This window comes from Perna viridis, chromosome 13 (assembly GCF_037379345.1).
Source record: "Perna viridis isolate PV_CMFRI_1.1 ecotype Kerala chromosome 13, ASM3737934v1, whole genome shotgun sequence".
Taxonomy (NCBI): domain Eukaryota; kingdom Metazoa; phylum Mollusca; class Bivalvia; order Mytilida; family Mytilidae; genus Perna; species Perna viridis.
The window spans coordinates 12813974-12828012 of NC_142457.1; the positions used below are offsets into that span (position 1 = coordinate 12813974).

General features: G+C 32.9%; 1 protein-coding gene across 13 annotated transcripts in view; it reads left to right on the forward strand.

Annotated features, from left to right (window-relative positions):
* The window catches only part of LOC148599628 (dipeptidyl peptidase 4-like), a 162224-nt gene that overhangs the window by 76964 nt on the left and 71221 nt on the right, over positions 1–14039 (forward strand). For 2 of the 13 annotated variants that reach the window (XM_088559844.1, XM_088559845.1), the window contains exon 1: positions 3178–3719. The exons of 9 other annotated variants lie outside the window; for them this stretch is intronic. In XM_088559844.1, the coding sequence (XP_088415970.1) occupies positions 3594–3719 (126 nt within the window). In that variant the 5' untranslated portion in view covers positions 3178–3593. Of the gene's footprint in view, positions 1–3176; positions 3720–11757; positions 11791–14039 lie in introns of those variants that run through there. 2 more of the 13 variants (XM_088559848.1, XM_088559861.1) reach the window with 2 other exon arrangements.

The window sequence follows — 14039 nt, forward strand, 5'->3', positions numbered from 1 at the left end:
CTGTTTTTATTTTGAGAAACTTAAATCAATGAAGTGTAAGTTGAATTATAAACCTTGTTCATGTTGTATCACCTGAATGAACTGAAAATCTGTCTATACCAGACACTGTAAACTGTAAATGTATTTTGAACTTGAATAAACCGGACATCTGTCTAAACTCAACAAATTCTACATCTCATATGAAATTTGGTTTAGACGGACTTCTACAATATAAAAATATAGGAAACAGCTTCTAGATGTAACATATGATTCGAAAAAATCCGTGTTTTGTCTGTAGGTTTACCAAAATATTACTCCAAGTTAAATTTTAAGTAACTTATTTAAAACGTACATGTACATTTACAAAATACGTGTATATGTATGTAAATCAAAACATTTGTGTACTATGGCTCACCCAAAATATATTATATTCTTTGTTTCATTAAGCTTCAGAATCTATTTATTGTTCTCGAACTTTGTGCAGATGAAGGACATCGGTTATCCGAAATATTTAATGTAAGTTTTACAATCATTTGGTGATGTTGAACATATTTTAGACATTTATCACCATTAATATATACTCAAAATAAACTACTTGTGCAAAGCATCCAAACCTATCTACTGAAAGTGATCATTATCTAGCGCAATCCCCAATTCAAAGGTAAAGGGGGCTTTTTCTATTATATCAATTAGTTTTATTATACGTAAGTATTTTTTTCTCTCCAGAACAATTCTCAACTTTTATTTCTACATCATCCATCAACGCTTGTGATGCACGTTGATTTTATGTCCGTACGTTCGTTCGACAGCCCTGTTGATTATTCTCTGGTTTAGTTATTGGTGGTGTTTAACGGGAAAATACCAGTAAGAAATATATTTGTTAAACACATGCAAGAACATTATGACAATATACATTGTATGTACACGATTATTTAAGTAAGGTTTACACCTTTTGATTTGAAATGGATTAGGGTGTATAATACTTTCTTATTCTGAATATCTCTTTCACTGCTATTTCTGTTTGAAGTCTTCTCTATTTTCTTCTAAGTAGGACCATGTCATCTTCCTGTGTGTATTTTCGTATCGTATATTTAAAATTTTGATTTACCCCTTTATCCGCTTGAAATCAAATACATTTGTATTCTACTCTGTTTAATCAGAAAGAACACGAACGGGATAAAATGTTGGGCTGACACAATATCTTGATTAGTTCCGTGATGGAAGCATAAAAAAATCTTGCCACGAAGTCGTGCTTATCATTTTTAAATCTTTTCATTATTAAGTCTGCTTTTGATAAAATTTCAATTACATTTGTACATGTCCATACCGAACTCCTCTCAGACAGAAGCATTTGTTCGATTTTGAAAAAAAATCGGTTTATACAGAAGCAAATGTTTTAAATGTTTTGAAATTGATATGAAGAAACTACAGAAGTAATCTTGTTCGAAGTGGTTTTCGCTTTATTCAGGGTTCGACTAAAACAGGTTTCACTATATAGCATACAATATTTTGAACCATCGAAAGATTGTCTCTTTGATGAGCGGAACCTCATTTCAAAGAGATACGACAGAGAAAAAAATTGTGTCTTCCTTTAATGGAATCTAACGACAAGATATTATTAATTGAACGCGATATCCTTTTTGGGTAAAATACAAGATTGAGATTGCTACCATTATTTGTCATAAATTACGTAACAATCACAAACATTTTTTGGATTACGACGGCGATTTTCTATTTTTTTCCAAAGACATTCTAATTATAGTTCTGCAGCCTTTTTCAGAAAAAAATCATAACTTGAGTAAAATTAGTCGTAGACTGGTTCCCCATCACTATATTCAGTATGTTACACATATACAAATACATTGTATAAATCATGAGAGTATATGGCTAGTACATGTAGCTATTCCCGATAAATTAGTCGTAAGTTATGCCTTCACGATACTTTGATCTATTATGACATCATAACTTACGACTGCATGTTTATTGTGGCTTCAAATAAGGCCAACACGACGTCGTCGTTAGTTATTTTCAAGGACATTTCAAAATAGGATAAGTAATTGGAAAGAGTGAATAACCTATACATGATCACGAGTGCCGAAGAACGCCTAAATTTAAGAGTGCGTGGAACTTGTGCGGACAGGGCCAGGCATTTACAGGTTCCAGGAAGGACAGTGTCAGATTTAGACACTGTGAGAGTCATGTGCAGACAGGGCAAGGTGTTGATAGGGTCCGGTCAAGTTAAGACAAGTTTTGTTACAAAGGATTATGTTTTGACTAATTTCAAACTCAATGGTACTTCAGTGAATTAGCCAATATTGTAAAAAAAACTTAATTTCTTTGCGACAAAAAAAATAAAAACGGTCAATATTTAATTCTGTTGGCCCAAGAAAATCAATTTATGAAGCTTAGTTACTACTATTCAATCTGAAATTATATCTCTCGTTGCTAAATTATAACGAAGACTGGTATCTTCTACTGATTAGAAGATAACCAGCATTCTTTGATTAATTCTGAACTATCGAACTGAGTAATAAAACGATTAGAACGGAATTTGCAAGGCACAAAAAGGTTAAGGAAACAATAAAAAGAAAAACAGATCTAATCTTATCAATTATTCAGAATTTTATTTAACTTCCAATCTTAACGTCTCGTCAGTTTCGTATTAATTTTTACTCCGACATTTTACATTAATGGAAAAATAATGTTTGCCTTTCGGAACACCTCTAACGGTGATATACCAGCTGCCATAGAAGTTTCAATTCACATTGTCAACATCATATAACCGTAGCATTACTGTGATAATAAGATTCTATCCAGTCTCATGAGTAAATCTATACAGATATTGGATGTAGAATGCTACAAATGAATTGTTCAAATATTATTATCAATATGCGACAATAGTTGTTCATTTTCACCTGTTTATTCATTAACTTGCATTATTGACTGACGCATATGTATAAGCGCAACACTTGGTTTAATTATTTTGCCGATTTAATTTTTCTGTTTAACAAATTATTGTTATGAATTACCAGAAATGCTTGGAAACACTAGTCAGTTGATTGTCACTGTAGAGCGCGTGCTTGAAATGTCGTCTGGAAGCAGCATGTAACAATGTCATCAAAACGTTTTAATTCACCTGTTACTTGGCTGTGACAAACGGCTTCCGTAATTAGATCTTTCAAGGAATAGCTTGCACTTATTGTGATTAAATCGAGTTGTTGAGTCTAGAAGGTTATTGTTGGTTAAGGATTTAAAGAAACTTAACATGATTTTTATTTCGAAACAGTCCTTGAAACTGCACAACGTGGATATAATGTGTTAAGTCTGTAAATTGGATATTTCTAGAGGTGTTTGGAAAGGATATTTATATCACGAATGGAATAATGTTTATTTCAAGCAAAATTGAAGACGTGAAGAGTAAAATATTAGAAGAAAAAACACACTAGTTTGTGACGGAACTCTGGCTTCATATTGCCCATCCAAGATTAATGCTGTTAAATCTTGTAAACGAAGTCTTTATAGGTATACAAATTACTTTAGACAGGAGTACGTGCTAGAATAGTGCATGCTACACGTTCAGATGTAAATTGTTCGCAAGTAACCGGAAGTAACCTATGTCTGCAGACAGAATGCATGATAGTGTTAAAGAATATGCAAAACGAACAGCAAAACCCATACGAATAAAACATAGAGATGTCGGAAGTGGTGGTAGTGTCGCGGATAGTTTCTTAAATTATGAGGTAAGAATGGAACTCAGGGAAAAATATGATTCGTTCATGAGGCAGCTTTAGATTTGGGAGGGGGCTATGTGAGCTTAAGCTGTAGCTATATTTCGGTGTGAAATGTTGAAAACTTTAAAGACCAAAATCACGGAAAGGCTTTGTTGCATGTATTTGTCCCATGCACAATACATGTATCAAACTTAATAGGGTGCATTCCGGATTTCAGGTTAAGGGAGTAAATAAAACTTAAAACTGGGTGAAGCGGTCAAGAACATTTTTGTGGTGAATTTGTGAAAAATCAAAATTTCATGCAAAAAAGGCTTTTTTCAATTTTAGGGAGAAGGGCTTTGCCCGGCAGGCCTTTCCTTGGACTTGCGCCTGCTTATCATCTAATCATGTTACAAGAATTGGTTTATATTTTATGACATATCTGCAAATTGTAATTGTATGAGGCTTCTTTTTCAGTTAATATATTTATCTCTACATGTATATATTCATGTAACAATTGTTTATTCTTTTATTTTTCTTTTGGGTCCCTTTTCCCCCTCCCTGAGTTACTGAAGAAATGAAGCATTAGATGAGATAAACAAATTAGCATGGCTGTTTATTACATGGAACTGTCTCACTATGTGTAAGTGGTACATTTACGTATACAAGAGTGTTAAATCTTGAACTATGACCAAATGGACACAGTGATATCTTCGTATAAAGAGAGTTAAGCTGTATAGGGTTAGTAAGTCTCGGTCTAGTTTCATTTTCCATACCGGAATTTCCGATGTTTAACGTATTGAAAACTGAAGACCGATCAGAATTTTATTGCTAACTTCCGGGGTCTTGAAAAGATGCATTAAAATGCAAAATCTTCTATTTCATTTTGCTTATCTTAACACTTTCATCATGTAGAAATGTATTTTTGTCATTTTTTTGGTATTTTTATACAGTAAGATGTTTTGCTTTAAATACTGAACTCAACGCCTAGTACATGACAATTTCCATGCATTTAAATGGAATATTGGGACCCATTTGCATGAGACCACAGAGTCACGTGACGGGACCTGCGTATCCTGTTACCTTTTAAACTATTTTTTTTTCACGGTCGTTTGCTTTTTGACTCAAAAACATGCTTTTTGAATTCCATATTGTTTCATTCGTTGACACATTTCTGTTAATACATTGTTTCTTATTTTCCATCTGTACATTTACATGTATGTCATATGAAAAGTACATGTAACTTACAGTAGTAAGTTCAAATGAAAATGATCATGTTAATATTATAATTTTTCTATGCATTAATGCTGTCATTCACTTTCTTGACTTATATTATGTGCATGTATGCATTTTCAATTTTCCTTATACATGTACATGTAGCTCGGGTTATTTCAGCTGCATGTAGTTGCAGCTATAGCAATCCATATATAAACAGTGATGGAATTTCTTTATTATGTACTTTATAATAGACTAATATGAAAATATAGGGAAAGAACATATTATGCTGTAGTATCATGTATCATGATCTTTGTAAATGAACTCGTATGCTGTCGACTCAGCTTGACAAAATCGCTTTTTATCTCTTCTCATAACTTTTTTTATTTGTAATTAATTCTTTAACAGATGTCGAGGTGTCGTGCTGAGATGCACAATCAAGTTTTCGTATTGTCAATAATATTAGATAAAAGTTGCACGTTGAATGTTGAACATTTGTATATGTGCCACTCACAAAACAAAAAGATGAAAACAGACGACAAAAGACCTGGTATGCTAGCTATGTGTGTGATGAATGAAAAATCATATCACGGGTGATGATATTTTTTTTTTACAATCAGAGTTGGAACAGATGCTGACAACAAAATACATACACACACAAAAATAAACAAAAACAAACAAAAATTATTTGCAGTAATTTTATTGTCACGCTATTTTTCTCTCCATTTAAAAGAAGGGGTTATATTGCTGCTACACCCCCTTGAATACACTACATTTGTATTCCTTACAAATGTCACTTATGGTGGGGACATCGCTCTACAATATAATACTTTAATTGAAATGCTTAGTGAAAGGCAAAACTATCTTTAGTTTAAACATATTCATTAAGCAAATTATAGCAAATTACATAATTATTTGTATATGACTAGGATTTGGTAACACGCTCGTTTGATCTTTTTTTTCAAAACCATCTAAGAATACAACAATAGTAAGAGTAATCAAGGGAACCAAGATTCTAGCAGAAGTTAAAAGAATGTAATCCAGGGCTAAAGACCAGACACGGAAAACAGACAAACAACACAAAGAACATAAAGTAACTAAGACAATACACACAAAATAACTAAAGCAAATGACCAACTCGGACTCCACTAAAAACTGGGAGCATGGACCAAGTGCACCGTCCTCTGCTTTTCAAGAAACACCCGCCGAGTTGTTCATTTAAAAGTCATAAAACAGTATAAATAAGTATAGTGCATAAAAGTGCAGCTAAAAATGTATAAACTACATGTAACCTTTATTGTACTGTACAGTTCAATTAGGAAAAGGGAAGAATATGAGGAATTCACCGTGTCTTCATAAAAAATGTTGGTAAAAAATAAATATAATTTGTCAATTTCTTAGACTAGTATACATGTACATAATGTATACAAGGAGTTGTTCTTGTTAAAATTCTTAGAGAAATTCTTTTCCTTAAAACATCATGAACGTCTTTATTGCTGAGTCTGTCCACTGTAAGTAAATATATTTAAAGTAAAACATATAAATTTCATACTTGTTAGGAAACTAGAGAAGACCAATTTTATTTTCCTTGAAATAATGATGGTTTATTGGCGCCACAGCTGTTTAATCCGGTTTAAAACCAATTATATAACAATAACTCGGTTTTGTATTTCACATAGACTTACTGTAAGACTTATAATCGTTTAAGGTACATTAGGGATTTAATTTATTTATACAATTTAGGGTTAAACCGAGGATATGGAGTATGTTGCTTAGTTCGTTTAAACTTAATGTATATTTAGGGAATAGCGTTTGCTAACTTCAGTCTCTCTGGATGAAGAATGGAATTTCAAGACACGTAATGTAAAGTTCTCGTGACTTCGATTTGCATGATTCAGTGAATAACAAGGAAGATAATCTAGTAACAATTAAATGAAATAACATGAAATACATGTCACATTCACAGCATGTTTTTGTTGCCATGTCTTTATCGCAAATGCCCGAAAAAAAGTACATAAACCAGATATGGAAATGTTTCCTGGTATGATGTTTTTTTTTCTTAAGATTTGCAACATGTCAGTTAGATTTCAGTTTAAAGTTTTGTTGTCAGTCTCCGAAATGTCTGAAAAAGAAGTATAGCAAATCAATTATAGCAGCTTTGTTTCCGGTCATCACATGGCCTACAAGCATTTGTATAAGTTACAATAACATATTAAGGACTGAATATCTCTAAAGACGACAAATTCCATTGAAAGCATTGGATGGTTACATTGTGTATTACACAGGATGTCAAAATAATATGTACATGTAAAATAATGGTACATATACATGTATTATGTTTATTCTTGATAAAGGTAAATTGTACATGTACATGTGAAAAGGAAGGCACTTTGATTACTCCATTTCGAAGTATGGAGATTATTCAATATCCTTGTGAAACTGTTCTATGCTAATTATCTGTATTAGTGAGACTTTCCAACTGAGAATCGTTCCATTAGTCTTCCTTTGTTTAAATGCTCGTTCTGGCTTTACGATCAATTTACTGTTCGGTTCCGCTCATTTTGCTCTTTGATTGACAAGTTCTCATACTTCAATGACCACAAATAAATCTCTTTAGAAAAGCACGCACTATCAAGTTAATTCAACTAGTTTTTTTTTATTGAGCTAACCATCTTTACCAGTCATTCCGCAATTTTCTCTGTGTGTCTGTCTGTCTGTGCGTTTGTCTGTCTGTCTGTCTGTCTGTCCGTCTGTCTGTTTTACATTTATGTTTGTATATATGTATCTGGCTATCCGTCATTTTGTCGGGTTACATAATAAATGGCCTGTACATGTAAATTGTATTCGGGTTTTTGGTGTATTATTGAACGACATGTACATGTAAAAAGGCATGGACATGTATGTGTTTAGTTATTAAGTATATTAATATGTGACTTTTATATTGCACCTTTACATATTTTATATGCTCCTACATGTATATAGCTGCTAGAAATCAGCAATAAAATTATGTTTTAGGCATGTATCTCTGTCGTCCGTTGGTAGATATATAAGGCAAAAATGTGTCTTTTGGTCGAATTCCACTATTTAAATGTACAACAAAATTTTCCCGTCAGAATTTGTTCACCATATTACTCTATACATGTACCAAGCCAAACACATCTCATACATACATGTTAATTATCCTGGGAATACAAACATAGCGGCATTTATACCTTGCATTTCAGCTACTTTGTAACAAAATATGATTTCTAACAAATACGTTATAAAAATATTCTTTGATTCATGTAAAGTCTTGATACTCGCCATGTGTTCTTTGAACTTCTTTCTCTGTGCAGAAATTTAAGAAAATTGTAGTAACATGCATATACAAAAATGTGGATCTACTATAAATTTAGAAATGATAAAGATGATTTTGATATTGCAAAATAATTTGACATAAATACTTCGCAATGATAGACTCGATCGCATTGTGGAATGTAGACATTATTGCTTGGTTAAACTTCAAATAATCGCAAAAAATCATATAGCAATTTCGGTTAAAAAGAAATCCAACAAAAACACTATCTTCCCTGTTGAAGTTACGTAAAGTCATTCTACTCGGAAAATTCGGATGACTATAAATGGCAGGAGAAATTTCTCCTCAAAATTAATGATAAGAATGTCGTGTTTTGGATCAGGTTAATATTATGATAAATAAACTAAAAGAATTCGATGAAATGCACATGTACCTGTAATAGGTATTTTGAGTTACAATGTATTCTTTATGTAATAATATTCATACAATGTTGTAACATATGTCTGATATCTAAACATTTTGCTAGAAATCAAAATATGCGTATACAATGTATCGACTTAAAAGTAACTTCTGTTTGGAGATAGTCATCCGTTCGGCTTTTTGGGGGCTGGTTATTCAATTTGCAGAAAAAAGAAAAGAAAAGTTTTTTTTTGAAAAGTGTAAGAGAAAGAAAATTTGAATATGTAGCCAGAAAGAGATAGCAAACTTCAAAGTTTACTAGTTCTGATAATTATACAGGCTTCAAGGTAAACGTCATGTACGTACATGTACTATGTAATCAGACGCGGATAATTTTTGCCTACCATAAAAAGGAGTGTTCCTACCACCGAAACACCCGTTGCTGGATAAGCCATTGGAAATGTGGTACTCAGTCTATAATCTAAATACGACAAAGTGATATATATCACTTACATTTTGTATAATACATTGCTTTGTCTCATTCATCTATGTCAGCTGGGAGACATTCACAATAAAATACGTAATAGAATATATTGTTTTGTTGTATTCACGTCAGCACTGTCTTTATGATAAATGGAAAGCGATCGAGTTATTTGAATAAGAAATTGCATTCAATATCGTAACACAAGACACATGTACAAGTTACAGACAAAAATGTACTAATTTGATAGCCAACAAAAGTGTGTCCGCTTTTAATACAGCTAGAATTTCGCAATTTGCAGGCATCCGAATTGTCAGGTTCGCTCCAAATGATACACGTATACAGTTGCATTCTTTTTATCTAAATGACTACATTCACTAATTGATAAACGCCCATGAATACAATGAATATTTGCTGTCCCTGTAAAGAAGACATTTAACGAAAGACTAAGGAGAGAGTGAAGAGTTGTTTATAGTTTCCTTTGATTGAACTAAGCAGAGACGAGTGGAAATTGTAAATGTTTAGTACATGTTTGTATTAACACTTAATGATTAATACTTATGGACGTCTGCTTGATTGAGTTAAGAAGGGATATACAAAGAAATTGTTGTCCTTAGTGTTATAGAGATATAAACTGACAAGCTACTTGCATACATAGGAAGCAACTGGGTGCGTATATAAAGGTCATTTGACTCGGTGGGAGCTAGGATAATCTTTAACGTACATGTTCAACAAAGAATCACACGGGGTTTGATAAATGGGTATTATTTTTCACGTATTTTTATTTTTGATATGCAATGAAGAATGGTTCAGAGCACACGCATTATTTTTCAACAACGGTATCATTTCTTATGAAGAAAGATAACTCTGATTTTGCACTTTCACTCAATGCATGAACCGAATGCTTAGAGAAGGCTTCATATGAACAATCATGGTCTATAAGCCGCCTTATATCAAAAATGAAGATAATATTTGACTTTTTTTGAATGAATAACTTAAGATCTATTTTGTAGGGGGGTGGGGAGAAGACGTCAATAAATAGGGAGTGGAACCGACGTACGCCCATCCGTTAGCATGTAATCGTGATTTCAAAATGTTCTTGCCTCTCTTCCCACGACCTTTAACTCTATTTACACCCCTAAACATGAAATCATGGCTCCTCCCCTGATGAGGTAGCAATTAAAGACAGTATGCTATTGATGGCTACAGCCGTACCATGCTTTTCATGGTTTGTTTCAATAAAAAAAAAAACAATGTTAAATGACATGACAACAAAAAAGAGAAATAAAACATGGAGTCCATCCCTTAACATTAATTCATTCTGTTTGACTTCTTTTTAACTACAGCAGTAAACGATCTTTGTTTATAAAAGTCAAGTGTCTTCACTTTGATGTTTGCAGAGCTTGACACCAATCGCCTTAAATTATCGATTTAATATCAAAACTCATTATTATGGAGAAAGTAAAAACAACTAGAGATAATCAATCGACAAATTATGCAATATAATACATAATATATGTGGGCCGAATCGGAGATTAGCTTTTATGCTTCTTTTTTTCAATATTTTTATAACGAGAATTGGTTCATGCATGCATGCCAAGAGCCCACGATAATTTTTTATCAGAAACAGTTAAAGACTATAGATATTGTCATTATTGGTTCTGTTGGTTGAAGAGAAAGGTTTTCTCAACATATAGATTCATGTACGACCCTAGTGATTTTTAAAGGGGTCTAGATTGATCCTTTTTTATTTGCTCATTTTTTGCAAAAAAATTGCACAAAAGTTAAAAATTTCCCACCAAAAGAGGGTTCCAACATCGAAACCCTATCATTGTATCCGCTACCGAGATCTTCACGCAAAAGGGACTTAAGTTAAATTTGTAGACCTAAAAAGCATCGTATGTTTGGTGGGTTTTTCTGCTCCATTCATTCCAATCTGTCTGCTCTTAGAAGAAAATCAACATTGAAAATCCAATATATTCTATAGTAATTGAGTGTCATTTACAGATTTATCTCCCTTAATTTTGACCTATATTTTTTTATCTCCTAAGAACACGGGTTATATGGAAAACCACTTGTTATTTATGTTTACTATGGCAATTCAAACAAAATATCAATAGAAATATGTAGGCTTTTTACCCATGAATCACATTTTGAATGATTCTTAGCTGAAGTGCTACTTAACAAGATGCATGTGATCTATGTGTTAAAAAAAACGATTATTGTTCATGCAATGTAATCCTGTTTTATGGTTCTCTGCATATTTCGCTTCTAATTACTACAGTTTTAACTATTAAAAATGAAATATAAACTAGCTTGCATTGAGTGAATAGATAAAATACTTCTCTCTTAATATAATAATTTTAACCCCCCCCCCATTTTTTCATTATCATGTCAAAGAAATAAATAATCAAGAAGTAAAAAACATGTTAAAAATGCTGACATGAAAATTAATACCGCACGCGCCAAAATGATTAGCGCGTTGTCTATCTGTCGTCTGCCCAGAGAGAAACACAATGGTTTTACTAATACTTCAAGTCAAGTATGAAGCGCAATATATGTTAATTACTTTACCAAACTAAAATCAAAACTTATCTGGCCTGATTGTATATCATGTAAAGTAGGGTTCCTATGTAGAGAGAATGTGCTAGTGAATTAGTTCAAACTGGTGAACTATATGATAGAGAACCGCCATGAAGAATGCGAAAGAGGTAGGGAATTTATATTTTCAAAAATGTATAACTTGATTAGAACATTTATATGTAAACAAACTTGGATTTTTTATTTCATTTTTTTCTTTTGATTGGTGGGAAGGTCTTGCCTCTAGGCTTTCTGAGATCCTTTCATCTGTGGCGACATTCCTTCTGCACCTGCGTTTGGAGTGTTTATATCACAACTCATAAGTTATGCCAGAGCTTGCCGAAACTACGTAGACTTTCTGTATCGCGCTAGAACTCTAACAAATAGGCTTCTGGAACAGGGTTATGTTGATACAAGATTGAACTCATCACTACAGAAGTTTTATGGTCGTCATCATGAACTCGTGGATCATTATGGTGTATCCATCTGCACCATGAAAACTGATTTATTCAACGGGTCATAGTTTTCCTTTCCTCGTTTGTCTACCCCGGACTTGACTTTTTATGAGCAACTCGGCGGGTGTTTCTAGAAAAGCAGTGGACGCTTACCTTACCGGTGCATTTGGTCCATGATCCCAGTTTTTAGTGGAGTCCGAGTTGCTCATTTGCTTTTGTTATTTTGTATGTATGATTTATGTTACTTTATGTTCTTTGTTGTGTATGTCTGTTTTCCATGTCTGGTCTTTGTCCCTGGACTACATTCTTTTGATTACCGCTATAACTTTTTTTCCCTTGATTACTCTTGTACGTGTAAGTACCAGTTGTCATGATATGTACAACATAGAGTTCTGATGAAAGTCAGACATGGAAGCATCTTAATAATTTTGTTCGATATTGCTTGGTACAATGAATGACACCCACTCCTTCCACAGAATTGCAACAATTACATGTCTTTGAGACTGCACCTTGCACATCAGGTGTCGATTTCACAAAAAGTCGTACGTGTGAAATTGATCGTAAATAATGACGTCATAATGCTATTTTAGCGCCGTAGCCAGCCAGGTTTTCTGAATGAGGTGCGAAATGAACACTGATAAGCAATTTTACTTGGATACAATATATTGGGTATGATTTCTCCTTAAGTAAATCAATGTTTTTTTTTTTTTTTTTGCTTTTTTTCAAGATGGGGGGATGTGAGTGCGGCCTTGCACGTGTCTCGCAACAACTATTGACATGGAACTTACTTGTAGATGATTAGTATGACTGTACAGCATAAGTGGAAATGAAACCTTTCCTTTGAAAAACAGTGTGATTAAATTTATTGAATTGTATAATCCTTACAGAGTCTGCTTCATGTACAAATTTATAAGTATGTTGATTCGTACATTCGTCTTCAAAGACCAGCTTGTTTTTTTTTTTTTTTTTTTTTTTTTTTTTTTGCATTTGGAATAGTACTCTGGTGTCTAACATTATTTATGATTGATTTAATGGGAGATAATGTCGTGTATTGTAAGAGAATGAACTTTGCGAATTGCTTTTTTTCAATGCAGTCAGTTTTATTGTATTTCTTTATTTCTTCTCAGTTCCATTAATTTGCACAGTATATATACATGGGACTCAACAATAAATACATGAATACACGATACGTGTTCCTAATGCAGTCTAGTATTTAATTGATAAACTGTGAAACCTGTCTTAACTGAATCCCTTCAGGCCTTTAAAGCATCATCGGTATACATGTAGAGGGGTGTTCGGTTTACCAAGGTTCAAAATACAATTAAATCAATTGAATGGAATATAAAATTGTCTGTTTACATAGGTTTCACATTATTGAGGGTTTGGTTAAAATATGATTAACTGTCTTTGTACAGTTCTTAAGCGATGACGATGTAATGATTTTAATCATTCTGAAGTATTACCTTCACCGAGTTCAACAAAATTCTAGTAAAGTCGTGTCACTATTTAAGTAGACACTGCTAAAATATTCATAGGTTTTATTTCAATTTACATTAGACACTGACAAACGTAATGTAAACAAAGATACGCGAAAAATGATTTAAATGTGCAGCGCTGCGATATATTGTATAAATTCTCCTTAAATCAGCCTCTTACACCTGTTCACACGTTCTATCTAGAAACTGAAACAAAGATTAAAATCTCGCAGGTTTCAGGAACATCAGTGAGAGTAATCAACGCTGCCTTAAAGCTACTTTATATAAAAGAGAAACTACATGATTACTTGTGTTTATGTGTCGCCAAGGGGACAGTTTTGATTTGAAATAACGTCACTGTAGTGTTTGTTTATGTTATCTAATTAATTAGTACATGTATTTGTGTGATTTTGAGCACTTGATTTTGACTGAAAAAAGATCACCTTGTAG